Source organism: Myotis daubentonii, chromosome 7 (genome assembly GCF_963259705.1).
Source record: "Myotis daubentonii chromosome 7, mMyoDau2.1, whole genome shotgun sequence".
Taxonomy (NCBI): Eukaryota; Metazoa; Chordata; class Mammalia; order Chiroptera; family Vespertilionidae; genus Myotis; species Myotis daubentonii.
In genome coordinates, this window is record NC_081846.1 from 87,494,562 (window position 1) to 87,517,004 (window position 22,443).

At 49.6% G+C, this 22,443-nt stretch overlaps 1 protein-coding gene across 4 annotated transcripts in view; it reads right to left on the reverse strand.

Moving 5' to 3' along the window:
- Nucleotides 1-1,476: 1,476 nt before the first annotated feature.
- TFCP2L1 (transcription factor CP2 like 1) overlaps nucleotides 1,477-22,443 on the reverse strand; it is a 70,619-nt gene continuing 49,652 nt past the window's right edge. For 2 of the 4 annotated variants that reach the window (XM_059704712.1, XM_059704711.1), the window contains exons 13-15: nucleotides 20,302-20,444; nucleotides 6,712-6,763; nucleotides 1,477-5,978 (exon numbers count right to left, since the gene is read on the reverse strand). In XM_059704712.1, the coding sequence (XP_059560695.1) occupies nucleotides 5,932-5,978; nucleotides 6,712-6,763; nucleotides 20,302-20,444 (242 nt within the window). In that variant the 3' untranslated portion in view covers nucleotides 1,477-5,931. Of the gene's footprint in view, nucleotides 5,979-6,711; nucleotides 6,764-8,471; nucleotides 8,512-15,179; nucleotides 15,822-20,301; nucleotides 20,445-22,443 lie in introns of those variants that run through there. The other 2 variants (XM_059704713.1, XM_059704714.1) reach the window with 2 other exon arrangements.

A 22,443-nucleotide genomic window follows, 5' to 3' on the forward strand; every position in this document is an offset into this window, starting at 1 on the left:
TGCCCCCTCCCCAGGAAAGCTGGACTGGGGTGTGGACTCCCCCAGGTCGGGCAACTTTACCTTAACCAGCTTCAGCGAGAGCCCACACCAGGAATGCCACCTGAGATTCAAAGGAGCAGCAGCAACCAGCCAGCCATGCCGAGGGTCACTCTAGTCTAGCCCGACACGGAGCGGGGAGAGCGATGCGCTGCCTGCAGAACCCCTGGACCAGAGCTGCGAGCAGCCGACCCTGTCCTGCTCTGGCCGCTCCACGTGCTGCAGGGGCCAGCCCACCCGTAAGCCAGACTGATTCTCAAAGGCACGACCGAGACCAGTGCCTCCCATGGAGGCGCAGGCAGCCTCTCGGAGCAGCAGGAGCCCGAGCGGAGCAGGGGCAGGGGCTGTGTACGGCAGAATGCCGCGCCCACCCACCGCCTGCTCGTGCTGCGACTCCGAGGGAGGGAAGACGGGAGAGGCCCACTGCCCCTCCAGTCACCACGTGACCGAGCCCTCATTTTAAGGGGTGCACACGGAGACCCAGAGAGGCAGAGACTCATAGAAGGCGGGCAGTTTGGGGCCTAGGACCCCTGACTTGGTCCCCTGTCCTTTCCACCCCTCTCCACCTCACCCATCCCCTCTCGTCAGCTGCTTTCCCTCCTCCTCGGAGACTCGTTCTTCCGCCCTCTGCTCCACTGACAGCAGCAAGAGGCTTTTCCATGTTTTCCGCCAACTCGTTAATGACTTTCTGACCTTCGGTGACAGGCCGGCCTGCAGCCACCTGGACTGGACACTGACACACACCCTCAGCCAGCTCCAACCTCCCCCGTGAGGCCCCGAACCCAGAGCAGCGGCTCTCCCCGGGGGCCGAGGCGGCCTGGCGGGTCGCCAGGGCAATGCCTGCCCTTGGCGTAGGCCCAGGCCGGGACTTCAGGTTCCGCCGTCCTGCTTTGCCCAAGGGCACAAAGCCCCTTGGCCCAGCAAACCCTGCCGCTCCCCCTCGAACGCCTCTGCGTCTTTAAGGTGCAACCTGGGAAACAGCCTCACAAACAGAGACTTGCTCGGTCCTGAGAAGCCACGGCCTGAGAGTCAAGAGCATGGCTTGGGGTCCGGGTTCGAGTGAGTGGCCAGAGCACAGGACTCTTTCTCCCTCGGGGGTCACCTTTCAAAACTGCCCCTGCCCAGCAGGAGCCTCTGCCTAGGACGCGTGGGGCCCTGGGAGGCTCCGCCCAGCGGGCCCAGGGCTGGACCGGAGCTCACAGGAAAGACAGTGCCCAAGCGTTTTACTTCATAAACTAAAAATCTGGCTCATCTGACTGATGGAAGGGACAAGCTGCTGAATGAGGTGGCTAAAGCGTCCAATGCCACGTCACTATGCATATTCTTTTTGGTATTTCTTATTTCCTACTTGTTTGTGAGCCACAATATTTAACCATAACCATTAGGAGCACAGACAGCAGTGGGCATTTCACAGAATGGAAGATTCTACTAACAGCACACTTAAGGTAATAGATCTTTATTAGGCCTTCCTTTGGACTTAAGAAATAAAAAATATTAGCCTGCCATCTTTTAGGATTAAAATTTAGCCTGCCGTTGCTTGGCCTGGGTAGGAACACCACTCAGGCAGTGGCTGACGCCACCTTGAACGGCTGGAAGCCAGAAGACCAAAGGTCTAGTCTGGTTCTGTGTAAACGTAGGCAAGTTATTCCACTTCTATGTGACTCAGTTTCCTCAAAAAAAAAAAAAAAAAAAAAAGACTGGCACTGACCTTCCCCGGGGAACAGTGTGTAATGTTAGAATAAGCTCCAAGAAAGACTACAGAACATCAGACAGTGATCTGACCCAGTGTTGTGGAGACAGGACAAGGGGGAGACAGCAGAAAGGGAACACAAAACCAGTTGCAGAAGAGAAAAGGTGAGCTTTCCAACGACAACCTCACATCCTTTAAAAAAAAAAAAAGGATCAGGTGCGAACCAGGGGCCTTAGCAGGAGTGCCATGGCAATGAGTCCCTGGGAATTCTAGCAGCCTTTTCTATAACTGGTGCTGGACAACTGGACAGCCACCCGCAAAAGAACTAAGTTAGGCCCCTGCCCCACGCCGTCTGCAGGCATCCCTCGGAGGCACTGTGGGTTTGGCTCCAGGCCACTGCAAGAAAGCTGGTACCATAAGAAAGCAAGTCATAGGAGTTTTGCTGGCAGAGGGTCTTGCCTTCAATTTGTAAAAAATGTAACATCTGCCCTAACCGGTTTGGCTCAGTGGATAGAGCGTCAGCCTGCGGACTCAAGGGTCCCAAGTTCGATTCCGGTCAAGGGCATGTACTTTGGTTGCGGACACATACCCAGTAGGGGGTGTGCAGGAGGCAGCTGATCGATGTTTCTCTCTCATCGATGTTTCTAACTCTCTATCCCTCTCCCTTCCTCTCTGTAAAAAATCAATAAAATATATTTAAAAAAAAAATCTTCTGATTAAAAAAAAAAGTAACATCTGTGAAGTGCACCCAAACTAGCTACACCTGCACAAAAACTGGCTCAAAATGAATCAAAGATCATTGTGAAAACTAAACAATAAGACTTCTTAGAAGGAAATATAAACATAAATCTCCTTGACCTTGGGTTGGGCAATGGTTTCTTAAATTTGACACCAAAGGCACAAACAATGAAAGAACAAATGGTTAGGCCTGGCCAGGTAGTTCAGCTGCTGTCCTGACACGCCAAGGTGGCAGGCTCGGTCCCCGATCGGGCGCATACAAGAACCAATAAATGCATAAATTAAGTGGAGCAACGAATCACTGTCTCCCCCCGCCCCCCATTCTTTTCTCTTTAAAATCAATTTTTTAAAAAAGAAAAGAAAAAATGGGTGGTCTTGCATTTCATCAAATTGAAAGAACAACATCAAGGAAGTGAAGGCAACCCACAGGATGGGAGAAAATGTTTCCAAATCATCTATCTGATAAAGGACCTGTATCTAGAATATGCAAAGCACTCATATAACTCAATAATAAAAAGACAAATAGGCCAATTAAAAACGGGCAAAGGATAAACATTTCTCCAAAGAAGATATACAAATAGCCAATAAGCACATGAAAAAGAACGCTCAACATCATTAGCCATCAGGGAAATGAAATCAAAACCACAATGAGATCACTTCACACCCACTAGGATGCTCTCATCAAAAAGACACAGGCGATAGCAAGTGTGTGGAGAAAGCAGAACCCTCACCCACCGCTGACGGGAAAACGCTGCGCTGCTCTGGAAAACGGTCCAGCAGTTACTCAGAAAGCTAAACATAGTTACTACATCGCCCAGCAACTCAACTCTGATGCATATTCCCAAGAAAAATAAAAACGTGTGTGGACATAAAACTGGTACAAGTATGTTTATAGCAGCATTTTTCATAACAGCCAAGAAGTAGAAACAACTCAAACGTCCATCAAGTGAAAAATGGATAAACAAAATGCAGTCAATCCACTGGATGAACTATGACTCAGCTAAAAAAGGACTGCAGTACTGACACACGTTCAGCATGGATGACCCTAGAAAGCAATAGGCTACGTCGAAGAAGCTCATCACAAAAGACCACAGACTGTCTGATCCCATCTACGTATAAAATGCCCCAAACAGGCGAAGCTCGATAAAAAGCAGACGCTGCCCGGACCAGGGGAGGTGGGAGAAAAGTGGGAACGTGACTGCTAAAGGTACAGGGTTTCTTTGGGGGGAGGGTATGAAAATGTCCTAAAACTGATTAAGGTCATTCTGTGAACTTACCAAAAACCACTTAATTGTACACTGTAAGTGGGTAAACGGTATGGTCAGTGAATTGTGTCTCAATAAAGCTGTTACTGGCTCCTTCCCCCCAGAAAGGAAAAGGAAGCAGGAACCTGTCTTTACGCTGTAGGAGTACCACACCTGCTGTGCCAACATAATTACTACATCATCCCATTCTCTCTCCAAATGCCCTGGCTGGTAGATAAATGTGCGTCACCCCCGTCACTGTGTTATCAGGAGCTGGCTGTGCCCCCTGGGCTCCAGTTTCCCCATCTGTAAACCGGGCTCCCCCCAGTTCTGGCCACCTCTGACCCGGCACTATATCCCAAAAGCTCTACTCTAGAAGCTGTAGAACCCCGCTCAGCCGGCCGTAGGTGCATCATGCTTTGGAAGATGAACCTAAATTAGCAAAGAGTTGAAGCCCTGGGCCAGCACTGATTACTGGATCCCAGGAAACAGAGGCAAGACAGAGAGGAATTCCTTAGTGCTCCAGTTACTGACATTCAAATTCCTCCGACGCCACTAAGAAAGGTGATCCGATCACAGCAACGCGGGGAAAACGCTCTAACCACATCCCCTACAAATGAAAAACGGTCAGCATTTCCTGCGAGGGGCCCTCACAGAAAACACGACACCCTCAGGGAACTCGGCAGGTTTGGCAGCAGGTAGCCGAGTCTTCTCTAAATGGGATTTGGTGAGGCACTCTTGAGGGCTAGGTATTGTGACGGCCAAGGTCACCTGATCACACAATGGGATGATCATGTCCTAGTCCCGTGTTCGGCAAGCCGCGGCTCGCGAGCCACATGCGGCTCTTTAGCCCCTTCAGTGTGGCTCTTCCACAAAATACCACGTGCGGGCGTGTACGTACGGTGCGATTGAAACTTCATGGCCCATGTGCAGAAGTCGGTATTTTGTGGAAGAGCTGGTATTTTGTGGAAGAGCCACACTGGCGGGGCCAAAGAGCCGCATGTGGCTCGCGAGCCGCGGTTTGCCAACCACTGTCCTAGTCCTCCTCACCCACGACTGCTGAGAAATAATATCACGCCACAGGAACTCAACAGGAGTTATTTTGTTCTCATCCCTTTTACACTGGTGAGAATGAGCCTAAAAATAGCCTTTCTACCCACTCCCCACCCTCCCGGGCCTTGGTCTGTGTGGCAGGTCCCACACGCATACGTGGTGTCCGCCCACCTACGCAGAGAGGTGCCCCATCTCAGGGCTTTGTGGTAGCAGATCCTTAGGAACCAGGTAAAGTGAAAGAAGGCACGGAGTAAACCCCACTCCCATCAATCCACCAAGAGCAGGACAGACAGCTGCTCACCAGGACCTTCGAGAACGGAAATGAACACGAAGACAGATGATGGTGGCCAATCGCCCCCATCTAGTCAGCAGTCCTGGCCATGGAGCCAGTTACCAGAGAAGAAGGTGAAGGCTGGGGCAGAGCTTTGCCTGGAGGCAGGGGACTGGTCAGAAGGAACCAACACATTGGCAACAAGACGGCCATGAACTAGCCTCCAACTAGGAGAGCAAGGCGTTTCAGACCAGACGCCCCCGCTCACTGCTGTCGGCCTCTTTAGAGAGGCAGGCGTAGGGAAAGGACCATTCAAAAGCTGGAGGCCAAGAGCAAGGGAGAGAGGAGTCGGGGGGGGGATCTGCATGCAGAGGTCTGCGTGGGTGTCTGCTGGCTGCCGGTGGGATCTGCATGCAGAGGTCTGTGTGGGTTTCTGCTGGCTGCTGGTGGGATCTGCATGCAGAGGTCTGCGTGGGTTTCTGCTGGTGGGATCTGCATGCAGAGGTCTGCGTGGGTTTCTGCTGGTGGGATCTGCATGCAGAGGTCTGCGTGGGTTTCTGCTGGTGGGATCTGCATGCAGAGGTCTGCGTGGGTTTCTGCTGGTGGGATCTGCATGCAGAGGTCTGCGTGGGTTTCTGCTGGTGGGATCTGCATGCAGAGGTCTGCGTGGGTTTCTGCTGGTGGGATCTGCATGCAGAGGTCTGCGTGGGTTTCTGCTGGCTGCCGGTGGGATCTGCATGCAGAGGTCTACGTGGGTGTCTGCTGGCTGCCGGTGTGCAGCTTTCTTAGATCAGCAAGATCCCTTCTAGCCAGGGAGGCTGCAGCTTCCGACGGTGAATTCCTACATCCAAGGGGGTCGATGGGGCTGGGAGGTGGAGGCAGCTGCCGCTCCGTGCTGCTCAGAGGCCACATTTCAGGATGATGTGGTAGCCATCACTGCTTTCCGCTGCAAGAGGGAAACACTGGGCATTTTTCAGGAAGAAAGGCACGGCGCCCTGGCATGGGGGAGTCACGGGAGGCATGGAATAGGGCACCACGGCAGCCCAATCACAAATGTTGGCGAGACCACAAAATCAGGCTGCACTGACAGAAGCAGATACCTCCACACATGCCTTCCCGTCTGTCTGACAACGGGCCTTCCCACCTCAGCTCCGGGCCAAGGACCAAAAGACCCACATCCAAGGAGGCTCTGCACACTGTTTCTCAGGTGAACAGCCTCAGGGCCGTCACAAAGCAGCATCGTTCTGATGGACTCACACACTCACTGCCTTTCCTTCTGGCCCACAGCTCGACTCCTTCCTCAGGAGGGCCCTTCATACCCCGCCCCCCGCGTCCCCAACCCACCAGACCCAGCTGCCGTGTTCCATGCTCACTTTTCCTAGAGCCCGAGGTTTAGAAAAACTCAAACGCATCTTCTGTTCACCTGACACTGAGTCTGTGGGGAACACACTGTCTGGCCAGGACTTCCCTTTCAGAAGGGACTCTGGGGCCAGTCTCCCGGATCCTCACCCGCCAGGGCAGGCTTCACGGGAGCCTGTGCTTCTCCTTCCCTGAGGCCGCCCCCAGGTAACATCCTCTAGAGGGGACAGTGCGCAGGCAGCCCCACTCTCTCAGCACGTTACCCTGGGGGTGCAGCCATCACACTTCAACTAAGCGAAAACAGCTGGTGGGGGCCTTACCTTTTAAGGTGCTGAGGACAAAACAGGATTCATCCTGGAAATTCTGCACCATCTGAAAGGCAAGAGAGAGACCATGTCCCTTCAACCATGAGCTCAACAGGAAAGCCTCAGGCGTAGGAGCCCAGAGCCCGGACTACACTTTTGCTCGCTTTCGTTTTGCTGTTTCCCAGTTACTGGGTTTCCCAGCCCCTATCACAGACACAATACAGGAGCCTGTATGTATATAGCAGCAAAAGATAAAAAAAAATAGTGTGCTTTAAGAACCTGGGTAATTAGCAGGTTCTGATTGTGAGTCCTAGGAGGGCCAAGTACAGGAGTGGGCAACAAACAGTAGGTTTACAGTTTTGAGTCCGTGAAACACATCTATAATAATAAAGGGTAATATGCTAATGAGACTGGATGTCATTCCAGGTATCCTTCCTGACGAAGCCGGGGCCAGCAGCCAGGGGAAGGAAGGCCTACTCGTGCATGAATTTTCGTGCATCGGGTCTCAGTCCTATATAATAAAAGCCTAATATGCGAACGATATGCTAAGGCCACTTAATCGCTCGCTATGACGTGCACTGACCACCAGGGGGCAGGCACTCTGACCGGTAGGTTAGCTTGCTGCTGAGGTCCAGCCGATCAGGACTTAGTGAGATGGGCTGGACACGCCCTGGAGCCCTCCCACGGTCCCTCCCCAGCTGGCCAACCTCCCGCGTCCCTCCCCAGCCCTGATCGTGCACCAGGCCTCTAGTAGTTAATAAAGCTACTGTAATAATCATAACCTGCATGTCTTTTTCCATAATGTGAATGAAAAAGGAGACCCCTGCTAACCTGACAAGCTAGGGGAGGCCTGCATGAGGCCTTACAAACTCAGACCTGAAGTCACTGCAGAGGACGGTCTGAATGAAAACTTCCCAACTGCAAGAGGTCATGGCGGGCATCATGCCCTAGGCTGGCGTTGCTCCCTGACAAAGGCCAGTCTTCACCTTACCTGAGCCTGTCTGCTATCTAGTTTTGCATCTAGGATAACATATCTGATAACATGCCTTTGGAATGTTAAAGTAATTTCCTCTTTTCCGGGGCCCTCAAAGCACAGCCTCCCCAGAGCAGAGACCACAGATCCCCTCATTGTCATTGTTATTGTGTTAGTTGTTGACTGTTCATTACCTTATACCCACCAATGTAAAAGAAGTGTCTATTCCTTTTACTTTTCACCCAATCCCAGAGATTTCTCTGCTTTGCCTTCTCCCACCTCCCTAATCGATCACCAATGAACTTCATGTAACCTTCTTACACCTTCTCCTTTGACTGTAATGTATAAAATAAAGGTGCAGAGGACGACCAAGATGGCAGCATAGGTAAAGGCCAGCACTCGCCACCTCCCAAAACCACATCGAAATTACAATTAAAATACAGAACCATCATTCAGAACAGCCTGAAAGCTGGCTGAATGGCAGCCCTACAACTTAGAGACGTAAAGAAGAAAGCACATCGAGACTGAGAGGAGGGATGGAAGCACGGAGGCACAGAAAGGGCTGGGCCAACACCCATGTGTAGCCTTTTTCTAATTGGGAGAGATATCATGGCTATGGAGGCCTCCTGTGAGGAGCAAGGGGGCCCAGCCACACATCAGTCCCCCAGCCCAGAGTTCCAGTGCTGGAAGAGCAGTCCCCATAACTTCAGGCTGTAAAACCCAGTGGGGATTGTGGCTGAGTGACATGGAGGCGGTTGGAGTGCCAGGGAGTTCTTCTTAAAGGGCCAGCACATGGACTTACCCAAACTCCATCCCTCTGGGCTCCAACACTGGAGTGGCGGCTTGAAAGGAACATGAGACATTAGGGAAGGAACTGGATTGTCTGGCGTCGGGGCAAGAACCTGGGGGTGGCTTTCTTCCAGATGGGGGCACTCAGGAGGGTCATTGTTCCTGTGCTGGGACCTCCCCTATCCCAGAGCTGACTGACAGCCATCATCTTGGCTCACAGGGAAAATTTCCATAAGCTTGGCTCACACTGTTTGCTCCATCCTGATGATTCCCTGAGACCACACCCCATCCAATTTGCAGCCCCACTGAAGCTGTTGGCATTGGCTTTTCCATATATATATATGGCCTGTCCAGGTTCAGGCTTCAGACTTTCCTAAAATCTCTTAAACAAGAAGCAGCTGACATCAATAAGAGAATTAAGACCCAGCACTAGCACCAGCCTGCCTTGCTTCACAGTTGGGTGCACTTGGTCACTTCTAAGCCCAACACAAGTAGTAGTCATCTGCAGATCTGTCTGCAGCTCCTGCCCCAGGCAGTGGCTGACTTTGCAATTCCTGCGAGGCCTCAGAGCCAGTGCACCAAGTGGACAGCTTCAGACCATAGCAGTTCACAACTCTACACATTCACAAGTGACACACTCAAGGGGAAGGCACAATGCGCACCAAAGCCCCACTGAAGCAAGTCCCGCTCCATAAAGGTGTCTCTTGCACAGCAGCTCTTCCACTGTAGTTGCCACTGGTCCTTATAGCCAATTGGTGTGGGGATCAAGTACTTCCAGTGACACCAACCAGCAATCAAAGCTCAACTACAACAAGACAGTGTACACAGCCCACACAGGGGCACACCTAGAGTGCCCAGCTGAGAAGACTGGGGAGGTTGAGCCACTGGGGCCTACAGAACACCTACTCCACAAGGTCACTCTACCAATTCCAGGAGACACAGCAGCTCTACCTAATACATAGAAACAAACACAGGGAAGCAGCCAAAATGTGGAGACTAAGAAACATGTCACAAACGAAAGAAATGGAAGCAAGCAAACTACTGGATACAGAGTTCACAACAATGGTTATAAGGTTGTTCAAGGATCTTAATGAGAGCTACAAGGGAATTAATGGGCGCTTCAAGGGACTTACTGAGAATTTCAAAGACATGAAAAAGGACCAGTGAGAAATTCAGCATACATTAACTGAAATAAAGAATAATTTACAGCAGGGGTCCTCAAACTACGGCACGCGGGCCACGTGCAAATACAAATATTGTATTTGTTCCCTTTTTGTTTGTTTTTTACTTCAAAATAAGATATGTGCAGTGTGCATAGGAATTTGTTCATAGTTTTTTTTTAAACTATAGTCCGGCCCTCCAACGGTCTGAGGGACAGTGAACTGGCTCTCTGTTTAAAAAGTTTGAGGACCCCTGATTTACAGGGATGCAGTAGTTGAGGATTCTGAGAATCAAATCAACGAATAAGAGGAAGGAAAAAACACCCAATCAGAAGAGCAAAAAGAATAAAGAATCCAAAAATATGAAAATAATATAAGGAGCCTCTGGGACAACGTCAAGCATAACAACATTAGCATAATGGGGATGCCAGAAGAAGAGATAGAGCAAGATATTGAAAACTTATTTGAAGAAATAATGACAGAAAACGTCCCTACCTGGTGAAGGAAAGAGACTTACAAGTCCAAGAAGCACAGAGAACCCCAAACAAGAGGAACCCAAAGAGACTCCACCCAGACACATCATAATTAAAATGCCAAGGTTAAAGACAGAAACAATCTTTTTTTTTTTTTAATTATCTTCTTTTTTTTTTTTATTGCTTAAAGTATTACAAAGGCTATTACATATGTATCCATTTTATCCCCCCGCCCTAGACAGTCCCCTAGCCTCCCCTATCACCCAGTGTCTTATGTCCATTGGTTATGCTTATATGCATGCATACAAGTCCTTTAGTTTATCTCTTACCCCCCTTCCTCCTGCCCCCCAACCCTCCCCGACCTTCCCGCTGCAGTTTGACAATCTGTTTGAGGCAGTTCTGCCTCTGTATCTATTATTGTTCAAAAGTTTATAATGGTCTCTATTGTCCATGAATGAGTGAGATCATGTGGTATTTTTCCTTTATTGACTGGCTTATTTCACTTAGCATAATGCTCTCCAGTTCCATCCATGACGTTGCAAATGGTAAGAGTTCCTTCCTTTTTACAGCAGCATAGTATTCCATCGTGTAGATGTACCACAGTTTTCTAATCCATTAATCTACTGATGGGCACTTAGGCTAAGACAGAAACAATCTTAAAAGCAGCAAGAGAAAAGCAATTAGTTACCTACAAGGGGGTATCCATACAACTGTCAGCTGATTTCTCAACAGAAAGTTTGCAGGCCAGGAGGGAGTGGCAAGAAATATTCAAAATGATGAATAGCAAGGACCTACAACCAAGATTACTCTACCCAGCAAAGCTATCATTTAGAATTGAAGGTCAGATAGAGTTTCAAAGACAAGAAAAAGCTAAAGGAGTTCATCACCACCAAACCAGTACTACATGAAATGTTAAACAGCATTCTTTAGAAGAGGAAGACAGAAGAAAGAAGAAAGGGGAAAGAAGGAAGAAGAAGGAGAAGAGATAAAAAATATGAACAATAAAGTGGCAATAAATACATATCAACAACTGAATCTAAATCAAAATAAACAAGCAAGAAATTTAATGAACAAAATAAACTGATGAATAAAATAGAACAGAGGCATGGCAACATGGAACAGACTGACGAATTTTTTTTTTTAATTAAATCTTTATTGTTCAGATTATTACATTTGTTCCTTTTTTTTTTCCCCCATAACTCCCCTCCTCCCAGTTCCCGCCCCACCCTCCGCCCTCACTCCCCACCCACTGTCCTCATCCATAGGTGCACGATTTTTGTCCAGTCTCTTCCCACATCTCCCACACCCCTTTCCCCCGCAAGAATAGTCAGTCCATTCCCTTTCTATGTCCCTGATTCTATTATAATCACCAGTTCATTCTGTTCATCAGATTATTTATTCACTTGATTCTTAGATTCACTTGTTGATAGATGCATATTTGTTGTTCATAATTTGTATCTTTACCTTTTTCTTCCTCTTCCTCTTCTTAAAGGATACCTTTCAGCATTTCATATAATCCTGGTTTGGTGGTGATGAACTCCTTTAGCTTTTCCTTATCTGTGAAGCTCTTTATCTGACCTTCAATTCTGAATGATAGCTTTGCTGGATAAAGTAATCTTGGTTGTAGGTTCTTGGTATTCATCACTTTGAATATTTCTTGCCACTCCCTTCTGGCCTGCAAAGTTTCTGTTGAGAAATCAGCTGACAGTCGTATGGGTATTCCCTTGTAGGTAACTGAGTTTCTTTCTCTTGCTGTTTTTAAGATTCTCTCTTTATCTTTTGCTCTTGGCATTTTAATTATGATGTGTCTTGGTGTGGTCCTCTTTGGATTCCTTTTGTTTGGGGTTCTCCGCACTTCTTGGACCTGTAAGTCCATTTCTTTCACCAGGTGGGGGAAGTTTTCTGTCATTATTTCTTCAAATAGGTTTTCAATATCTTGCTCTCTCTCATCTTCTGGCACCCCTATAATTCTGATGTTGGTACGCTTGAAGCTGTCCCAGAGGCTCCTTACACTATCCTCGCATTTTTGGATTCTTTTTTCATTTTGCTTTTCCGGTTGGATGTTTTTTGCTTCCTCGCATTTCAAATCATTGACTTGATTCTTGCGCTCCTCTGGTCTGCTGTCGGGCGTCTGTATAATATTCGTTATTTCAGTCTGTGTGTGCTTAATTTCTAGTTGGTTCCCCAATATAAGATCGAGGGTCTTATTAGTTTTCGTGTAGATCTCATTAAGTTTATCGGCAGCTTCTAAACAGTTCTTGAGAGACCTTAAAAGTGTGGTTCTGAACTCTATATCTTCCATTGACAATTTTGTCCTGTTTCTTTGTCTCCGCATTTTGTTATGCTTCCTTGGTGCACCCCCTAGTGGTCTTTGTTCGCAGTCTTATAGATAAATCTTGATTGTTGTAGCTAATTCCAGGGAGGGTTTGACCTCCAGGCCAAGTGGCTATGAGATTCAGCTGTGTCAGCAGTGAGAGAACTCTGTCCTCTAGGGAGGTGTTAATCTAGCCTTTGCCTGAGGCTATCTGGCAAATGGTTCTGCGCTGGGCTTGGGCGGGGCGGGTCGCACAGGATCAACAGGGTGGGCCGGAGAGAGCAGTTATGGCGGCTCTCAGTCCTGTCCCCAGGGGCTCTGCCTCTCTGAGTCCCAGCACCCGCTGCAAAGCTCGGAGAGAAAGCTGCACTCGCTCTGACCGAAGCCAGACAGTCCCGCTTCTCCCGTTTGAGTCTGGGTCCCTAAAGACTCGCCCGGATCTGGTGCTCAGAGTCTGCGACTCCCTCCCGATTGAAAACAACAACCGCCCTCCGCCGCCAGCCCGCTCCTCGCACTCCGCACCTCAGAATTTGACTTCAGCACTGCGCCTCCTCTGAGTGTCCGTATGCGTTTCTCTTTCCTCCTAGTTGTAGGACTTCCACTCAGCCAGCGTTCCTGTGGTTCTGGGTGATGTCCCTTCCGTTTTTTGGTTTCACTTTTGAAGTAGTTGTTCAAAGCAGCAAACTCCGGCGTTAACCTATGCCGCCATCTTGGTTCTCCCAGACTGACGAATTTCAGAGGGAAGGGGGAAAAGGGGATGGGAAGAGAATAACCAAAAATGTTCTATGCATGTATGCATTACCTATGACACAGACAATAGGGTGGTGAAGGCCTGGGGTGGGGCAGGAACTGGGTGGAGGGAGGCACTGGGGGAAAAAGAGGGGGGACACCTGTAATACACGCAACAATAAAGGCTTCAAAACAAAAACGGGAAGCAAATCAGATGTCCTGATAGGTACATGTATAAACAAACTGGTATATCCATAAAGGGGAGCATTATTCTACAATAAAAGAAATGAACTATCAAGCCATGAAAAGACAGAGGGGGACCTTAAATGCCCATTGTTAAGTGTCAGAAGCCAGTCTGAAAAGGCTACTTACTATATGATGCTAACCATATAACATTCTGAAAAAGGCAGAACTATCTAGATAGTAAAATTATCAATAATTGCCTGAGTTTCAAGGGACGAGGAGAGGGGAAGAGGGATGAAGAGGTAGAACACAGGGCACTTTTGGGGGCAGTGAAGTGATTGTACGTGAGTGTAATGGTGGACACATGACATCATGCATTTGTCAAAACCCAGTGAACTGTACAGCAGCAAGAGTGAAATCTACTGTAAACTAGGGACTTTAGTTAATAATATAACAATATTGCCTCATCAATTATAACAAATGTACCACACGAATGATAGAAGAACTTGTGCATGTGTTGGGGAGGTGGGGGGGGGGCGCGAATATGGGAACTCTCTGCACTTTCTGCATAATTTTTCTATAAACCTAAAACTACTCTAAAAATATAAAGTGTATTTTTAAAAAGACTGGGGGCAAGGAGGGAGACAACAACCATAAAAAATATAATAAAATAACATGAAAAACTGCCATTCTTTCAAACTGTTGAGATTTTGCTTCCCGGCAACTGTCGTCAGTTTGGCTCAAATAAACTCATAAAAAAATCTTATAGGTTTGGACGTTTCTTAGATGGACAATACTAACAGGTGTAAGCCTACCTTTTTGCCCACCCCTGTCTAAACAGAGCACCACTCCCTGCATCTCAAAATGTGGCAGGAATTGAAGATTCCTCACCAGCCACCTCTCGGGAGTTCCCATTTTGATAAACTACCTCGTGATTTTGGACAAGTTTCTTCCTGTCTCATGTCCTATCTGTAAAATAGGGCTGTTTCGATGATAAAAATATAACCAGGATGTAGACTGACAGAAGTTGGCATCACGACCGCTGGGTGTGACTGTGTACAAGTGCTTTGCAGAACTGCCCATGGGCCTGTGAACATGACCCTGGAACATCTGCCCTCCAGGCAGACACACTGGAGGACTGTGCACACACACACAGAGCATCACGCACAGACTGCCGAGGAACATTCAATGTGGCACCCAAACCCAATCGGCCCCATACTGTCTGCAGTGCCAGCGACCTCCAGCAGCACACCTCAAAGACATCAAGTAGGAAAAAAGGAAGTCACAGACGCCACACACTATTATTCCACTTATAGGGGCCCGGTGCATGAAATTCGTGCACGGGGTTTGCCGGCCATGGGGAGGGACCAGGGGAGGTTGGCTGGCTGTGGGAGGTTGGCTATGGGAGCGCACTGACCATCACGGGGCAGCTCCTGCATTGAGCGTCTGCCCCCGGTGGTGAGTGAATGTCATAGCAACTGGTCGGCCGGTCGTTCTGGTCATTCGGTCACTTAGGCTTTTATATATATAGATATGAAATTTTTAAATAGGCAAAATTCAACAATACGTTGAGGAGGAACAAGAGAATGATTAATACAAAATTCAGACCAGCAGGTGGAGGGATGGAGAGGAATATGAAATGAGCTCACAAAGGGGCTCCTAACATAACACTGTGTTAACCTCAGGGCAGGTACTGGGTACTTCGGTTATTCTTGAAACTGTGCACATACACTTCATATACTCTTGGCATACGCATGCTGTATTCCACTATATAAATGGAAAGAATTCTAAAAATACACACACACAGCACACTCACACACTAGCCAATACGACAGCAAAACCCTTCCCAACTTAAAAAATGCAACCACATTTTATTGCCTGTCTGGATTACTGCCCCAAATCCTACAAACCCACCCACCTGTAGACCCCGGCCCCACCCTGCAGGGCCTAATGATGTGTGAAGCACATTTATTCTGTGCTGTTGGCCTGCTCCCGCGAGGTCCCTTGGCAGCCACCCACTTGGGCATGCAAAGCCTGAGGCAGAGACCACACGGGCTTAATCAGTAACTCCCTCATTTAATTAAGTGCCCTTGCACCCCAGGGGCCGCTTGGCGGCTGGCCAGACTGCCTGCAGTGCTCCGGACAATTAAGAACCAGAGGTTTCCAATTGATTTGGGGCTAAGAGGCAAGGAGACTTTGGGGAATAAGAATGGCCTACTTAGCGGAGGTGGCATTGGAGTTCTGCTCTCTGCTCCACTTGCTTAACTGCCTACTCTTGGGGGCACAGGGCAAGCTGGGGAAGGACCTTCCTTCAGGGACCAGTGAAATTGCAAGGGTTCCACACATTCTTGGCTTCTGTCTTCACAGAAGAAATTCATTCTGAATTGCAAAGTAACAAGTTTTCCACGCCACAACAACCACCCACTGCTCAGGACAGTTTGACCTTCCTGGCTAGTCCAAAGTTAAGTTCTCAGGCCAGAGACTCTGGGCTTCATTTTCTTTATCTGTGAAATGGGGCAAAAAAATAACTGCATTAGATTTGACCATAATGACATGGAAGGAATTCTGACCTCGTGACGCAAACAGCAAAGTGCAGAGGGATGTACAGCTGCATGTGGGTTGCACGTTTGAGAAACTGGAAGTACACGCTCAGACACACCACCACTGGCATAAGACTATCTGGCAGCACCTCATCACACTTAAGTAAACTCCTGCAGGAAGAGAGCGGGGAAGCCAGGGCCTTTCACACCTGCCTTCTGCTGCTCCACGCTGCCTGGCTGCTTACTCTGTGAATTGCTTTTTAAATAAAAAGGAAGGACCACCACCTCACCTTACCTCACGGACCTCCAGGATGAGATACCCACGAAACGGGCTCTGAAGTACAGGATTATTACTAATAATGACAATTTATGAAATAAATATACACAGACCATTAAAAGCCTTACATTTTATACATCGTCAAACTTAAAGATCTGTCCATCAGTTGCTCCCCAAAATAACAAGTGCCTAGCACTGTCAACAACAACATCCACTGCTTATTTAGCATCTTCTGGTACCTAACAGTTTCCTCATTTTATCCTTACCTGCTCGATAGGTATAATTATCCCCATTTTACAGATGTGGAAACTGAGGCTCAAAGAGGTTAAATAAATTTGCCCAAGGTTGCTCAGCTACTAGGAGCCCATTCCAGGTGGGGACACCAGTCCAACTCCAAATGCCACCTTTTCTCTATGTCCCCAGCAACCACTCCTGTGCCATTTCCCCTAAAATCCTCGACATAGGCTTTCAGAGTTCCCACAGCTGGCTCAGGGTCTGCAGGGGCTGAGCAGGGGGATCAGGGTTCCAGCCAATTTTTTTAAAGGATTCAATTTAGGAAAGGTTGGATAGCCTACTGGCTGAGTGCTTGGGCTCTACAGCTGGACTACCAGGGATCCCCCCACTGGCTCCAGCCCTTACCAGCTATGCAACCTGGGCATTTGCTCTCTTGTCTCAGTTTCCTACCTGTGAGATGGGATAATCCATCATAGGTGGGCTAGGAGTCATTCACAGAGGCTGCTGGAGACCCAGGCAGTTCCTCTTAAAGGCGCAACACACAGACTTACTTGGACTCATTCCCACTGGGGCATCGGCTTGGGGGATTCCAGGAGGAACTAGATTGTCTGGCATCAGAGCAAGAACTTGGGGGCAGCTTTCTCCCAGACGGGGATGCTCACAGGGGTCACTGTTCCTATGCTGAGACCTCCCCATCCCCCCCCCACATCCCTCCCCTGACCCTCCCCCCCCCCCCCCCCCCCCGAGTCACAGAGCTGACTGGCAGGCACCATATCTGAGTCTCCATCAACCTGGCTCACACTGTTCGCTTCACCCTGGTGATTCCCCTCACCCAATCTGCAGCCCCACCCAAACTGCTTGAAGCAGGCTTTTTCATATAACCTGTCCTAGCTCAGTCTTCAGCCTTTCCTAAAATCTCTCAAACAAGTAGCAGCTGATGTCAGTGTGCCCCATACCTCCTGATAAGTGGCCCCAGGCCTGGCATTAGCAGCAGCTTGCCTTGCTTCACAGCTTGGCCTCCCCTGGGCACTTCCAAGCCCAACACAAGTAGCAGCCATCTGCAGATCAATCTGTAGCTCCTGCCCAGTGGCCCCAGGAAGGGCACAGGCAGTGTCTGACTTTGCACCTCCCAGGAGGCTCCAGAGCTGTGCACCAAGTGGACAGCTTCAGCCCACACCAGATTTCAGCTCTACACATCCATGAGTGACACATTCAAAGGGAAGATTCTGTGAGCACCAAGGCCCCACTGAAGCAAGTCCTAATCCACAGGAGTATCTCCTGCACAGCAGCTCTTCCATTGTAGTTGCCACTGGTCCTCACAGCCAATTGGCCTGGAGGTCCATTCCTCCCAGTGACACCAACAGAAATCAAGGCTCAACTACAACAAGACAGTGTGAACAGCCCACACAGGGGTGTACCTACAGTGCCCAGCTCAGGTGACTGGGGAGGCTGAGCCACTGGGGCCTACAGGCCACCTACTCCACAAGGTCACTCTACCAACTCCAGGAAACATAGCAGCTCTACCCAATACACAGAAACAAACACAGGGAAGCAGCCAAAATGCAAAGACAAAGAAACATGTTACAAATGAAAATAAAACAGAAAAAAATCTCCAGAAAAAAAACTAAATGAAGTGGAAGCTAACAAAGTACTAGATATAGAGTTCTAAACAATGGTTATAAGGATACTCAGGATCTTAATGAGAGCCTCAAGGCACTTACTGAGACTTTCAAGAATGTGGGTGAGAACGTCAAAGACATGAAAAAGGACCAGTCCGAAATTCAGCATACACTAACTGAAATAAAGAATAATTTACAGGGTTTCAACAGTAGAACATAGAATGTGGAGAATCAAATCAACAATTTGGAATATGAGGCAGCAAAAAACACCCAATTAGAAGAGCAAAAAGAATAAAGAATCTAAAATATGAAGGTAGTGTACGGAGCCTCTGGGACAACGTTAAGCCTACCAATATCCGAATTATGGGGGTGCCACAAGGAAAACAGAGAGAGCAAGATATTGAAAACCTATTTGAAGAAATAATGACAGAAAACTTCCCCTACCTGGTGAACGAAATAGACTTACAAGTCCAGGAAGTGCAGAGAACCCCAAACAAGAGGAACCCAAAGAGGCCCACACCAAGACACATCATAATTAAAATGCCAAAAGTTAAAGATAAAGAGCATCTTAAAAACAGCAAGAGAAAAGCAGTCAGTTATCCACAAGGGAGCACCCATATTACTGTCAGCTGATTTCTCAACAGAAACTTTGCAGACCAGAGGGAGTGGCAAGAAATATTCAAAATGATGAATAGCAAGGACCTACAACCAAGAATACTCTACCCAGCAAAGCCATCATTTAGAACTAAAGGATAGCTAAAGAGCTTCACAGACAAGAAAAAGCTAAAGGAGTTCATCACTATCAAATCAGTATTACATGAAATTTTGAAGGGTATTCTTGAAGAAAAAGAAGAAAAAGGAAAAGAAGTAGAAGAAAGATAAAAAATATAAACAAATGGGCGTGGCTCAGTGGATGAGAGTCAACCTATGAACAAAGAGGTCATGGTTCAATTCCCAGTCAGGGCACTTGCCCAGGTTGCAGGTTCAATCCCCATGGTGGGGGGGGGGGGGGTATGCAGAAGGCAACCAATCAATGATTCTCTCTCATCATTGATGTTTCTCTCTCTCCCTCTCCCTTCCTCTCTGAAATCAATTAAAAAATTATTTTTAAATATATGAAAAATAAAGTGGCAATAAATACATATATATCAACAACTGAATCTAAAAATGAAAATAAATGAACAAAGAATCTAATGAACAAAATAAACTGATGAATAAGATAGAACCAGAGGCATGGAAACATGGACTAGACCAATGAATCTCAGAGGAGATTAATTAAAGAACATATATGCATATATGCATTACCTATGGACACAGGCAATAGGGTGGTGAAGGCCTGGGGTGGGATGGGAACCAGGTGGAGGGGGACAATGGGGAGATAAGAGGGGGACATCTGTAATACTCCCAACAGTAAAGATTCTTTTAAATAAAAAAGAATCAGCCCTAACCAGTTTGGCTCAGTGGATAGAGCATTGGCCTGCGGACTCAAGGGTCCCAAGTTCGATTCCAGTCAAGGGCATATCCCCAGTAGGGGGTGTGCAGGAGGCAGCTGATCGATGTTTCTCTCTCATCAATTTTTCTAACTCTCTATCCCTCTCCCTTCCTCTCTGTAAAAAAATCAATAAAATATATTTTTAAAAAAAGAATCAAATGAGTCACTGCACGTGCACTTGGGACAGCAGTGGGAGCAGCCAGCGCCCAGTAGTGCTGGCACCCTTACCATCAGTGTTAAGAGGAAAGGTCAGGACAGAACAGGCGTAACAGCCTCCATTCTACAACTCGCAGGAATGCGATGTGTCAGCAAGCCCGGTGAGCAGCCCTCCTCAGCCTGTGGAGTCAGACCTGTGCCCCTGCCAGGGGCTGCTTGTGACGGGCCCCAGAGGGCTGTGGCACCTTCCCTATTCAGCAGAGGGGTCCTCCATACTGAGCCACATCCTTCCCATCACCAACCCCCGTCTAGTTCACTTCTCACTGGGCCCTGCCGCCTGCCCTGGGTGAGCACCCTTCTCCTGCCGCCTGCCCTGCAAGAACCCTGAGGGCAGGGGTGCCGTCTGTGCTCCCAGCTCCTGCATGGCACCTGGCCGAGGGTGAGGTAATGGAGTGGATACTCGAAAGCTATTCACACCCAGTTGTGGCTTCAGAGCTCTCTCCCTCCCAGCACACCAGGCTGCCGCTGCAGCCTGTGGCATGCCGGTGAGACCTGTTGGCCGTCTTGGGGCTAAAGTCATCCCAGACCCCACAGGATGCAGGGTCCGTGGCTCCTCTCTGGGACACGAAGCTCCAGCTCACCAGGCAGGGCAGGCAGCAAGCTCACCTCGTTGCTGACCACCACGTGGATGCCTGTGGGCCCCTGCCGGTAGACTCGGTGGATGTGCTGTGGGGAGATGCTGTACAGGTTGGCGATCTTCTCAATCAACTCCAAGGTGGTCAGCTCTTCCAAGAAGATGGCATGGTACACTGAGGAGGCAGAAAGAGGTGCTTCTAGAGCAAGCGCCTGCTTTCTGAGGAGCTCGTCTCTCCCCCACCCGCCCTGCCCCACCCAGGAAAACAATGGCTTGCTTGTGGGGGTGCTCCTGCCCACACGGATCCATGGGGTTGGGCTGCAGTGGGCACATCCCTGGAATCAACGGGTGAAGAGGTGCCGGCTGCGGTTCCTCCTGGCTGTTTCGGTCTCTTAGGGGACTCATGTTAAGTGCGGAACTCCTGGACCCACCCCAGGCCCGGTGACATCCACGGAGGGGTGAAGGCTGGAGGCAGGAAGGCTGCAGAAATCTGCAGCTCTAACAAGCTCCCAGAGTGCTCACTGCGGGAACAGGAGGCAGCCCTGGGCCCTTCCTTCCTTGCACTGTCCACAGGGGTCACTGAAGCTGTCAGGTGGCCGAGAGATGTAAAGACAACTGCTACTGGGCAGCAGAGAGGGGTCTTGTCCTCTCCCTTCTCCACAGTCAGTAGCAGTGCACGTGGGCACTGTGGCCCCAGCAGGAGAAGGGGCACCAGCCAGTCAGAAAGTCAGTGACCTGAGGCTGGGGTGGCACCAAACCCCAGCCAGCCAGGCCCCATGAAGACCTGGTGAGTTAATGCTTCAGGCCTCGAGTTCCTCAAACTACAATAGCTGGATTCAACCAGCAGCTCCCAACTCCTCCCTCAACCAAGGAACCCTCAGATCCAACACATCTGACCAGAGGCCCAACTTTAAAACATGCACAGGCACACACAGATGTACATGCACACACACATGCACATGAAAGTGCACACATACACATGTACACAGCACACAATACATGTGTGCACACACGTATGTGTACGCACACGTGCACATCTGTACACACACGTGCACGTACACACATACATGTGTACAAATGCATGCACACATGTACCTACACACACACAGTGGGTCTTTGGAAGTGGGTGGCAGAGGCCACCAGGTCCCAGCCATGTGGCAGGTTCACCTTCCCACAACTCAAACAGGTTTCGTCGGGACAGTGTGGTCCCTGCGCAATGCTCCTCCAATTGCTCCTCCAGTACCGACTCCAGGCCTCTCTCCTCAGGTTCCTTTTAACATCAGAATTCTCATTGTACTCCTGTTTCCATTCTTTTAGAGAGCCTGTTCCACTTTCTCCAGTTTTACTTCCCAAACCAATCTGACTGCTGCAAGAGGAGCTGAAGGAAGATAGGCTGGCTCCTCTTGCCGTCACTGTCTGTCCCTGGCTTCCCTGCCCCCGCTGCACTCGGCCACCAGGAGCGCTCAGAGCCAGCAGAGGAGGGTCGCCACTCCCCGAACTCCTGCCATGCCCGGCTCTCCTCAGGGGCAGCGTGGGGGGAAGTTTGGGAAAACAAGGGGCTCTGGATCGGGCAACCCTGGTTCAAAGTCCTAACTCTGCCACCCAGGACAGTCCCCACTCCTCTAGGAGCCTTGGGGGTCCTGTCAGCACCTGCACTGCAAAGCCACCACCAGTTAAATCACGCACCATGCGTGGAACACCTGCCCTCTCCCTGTGCCAACCTGGCCCCTCTCCCTGTGCCGACCTGGCTCCACTCCCTGTGCCGACCTGGCCCCTCTCCCCGTGCGGATCTGGCTCCTTTCCCTGTGCCGACCTGGCCCCTCTCCCCGTGCGGACCTGGCCCTTCTCCCCGTGCGGACCTGTCTCCTCTCCCCGTGCCGACCTGTCTCCTCTCCCCGTGCCGACCTGGCCCCTCTCCCCGTGCCGACCTGTCTCCTCTTCCCGTGCCGACCTGTCTCCTCTCCCCGTGCCGATCTGGCCCCTCTCCCCGTGCGGACCTGGCCCCTCTCCCCTTGCGGACCTGGCCCCTCTCCCCGTGCCGACCTGGCCCCTCTCCCCGTGCCGACCTGGCCCCTCTCCCCGTGCGGACCTGGCCCCTCTCCCCGTGAGGACCTGGCCCCTCTCCCCGTGCCCACCTGGCCCCTCTCCCTGTGCCCACCTGGCCCCTCTCCCCG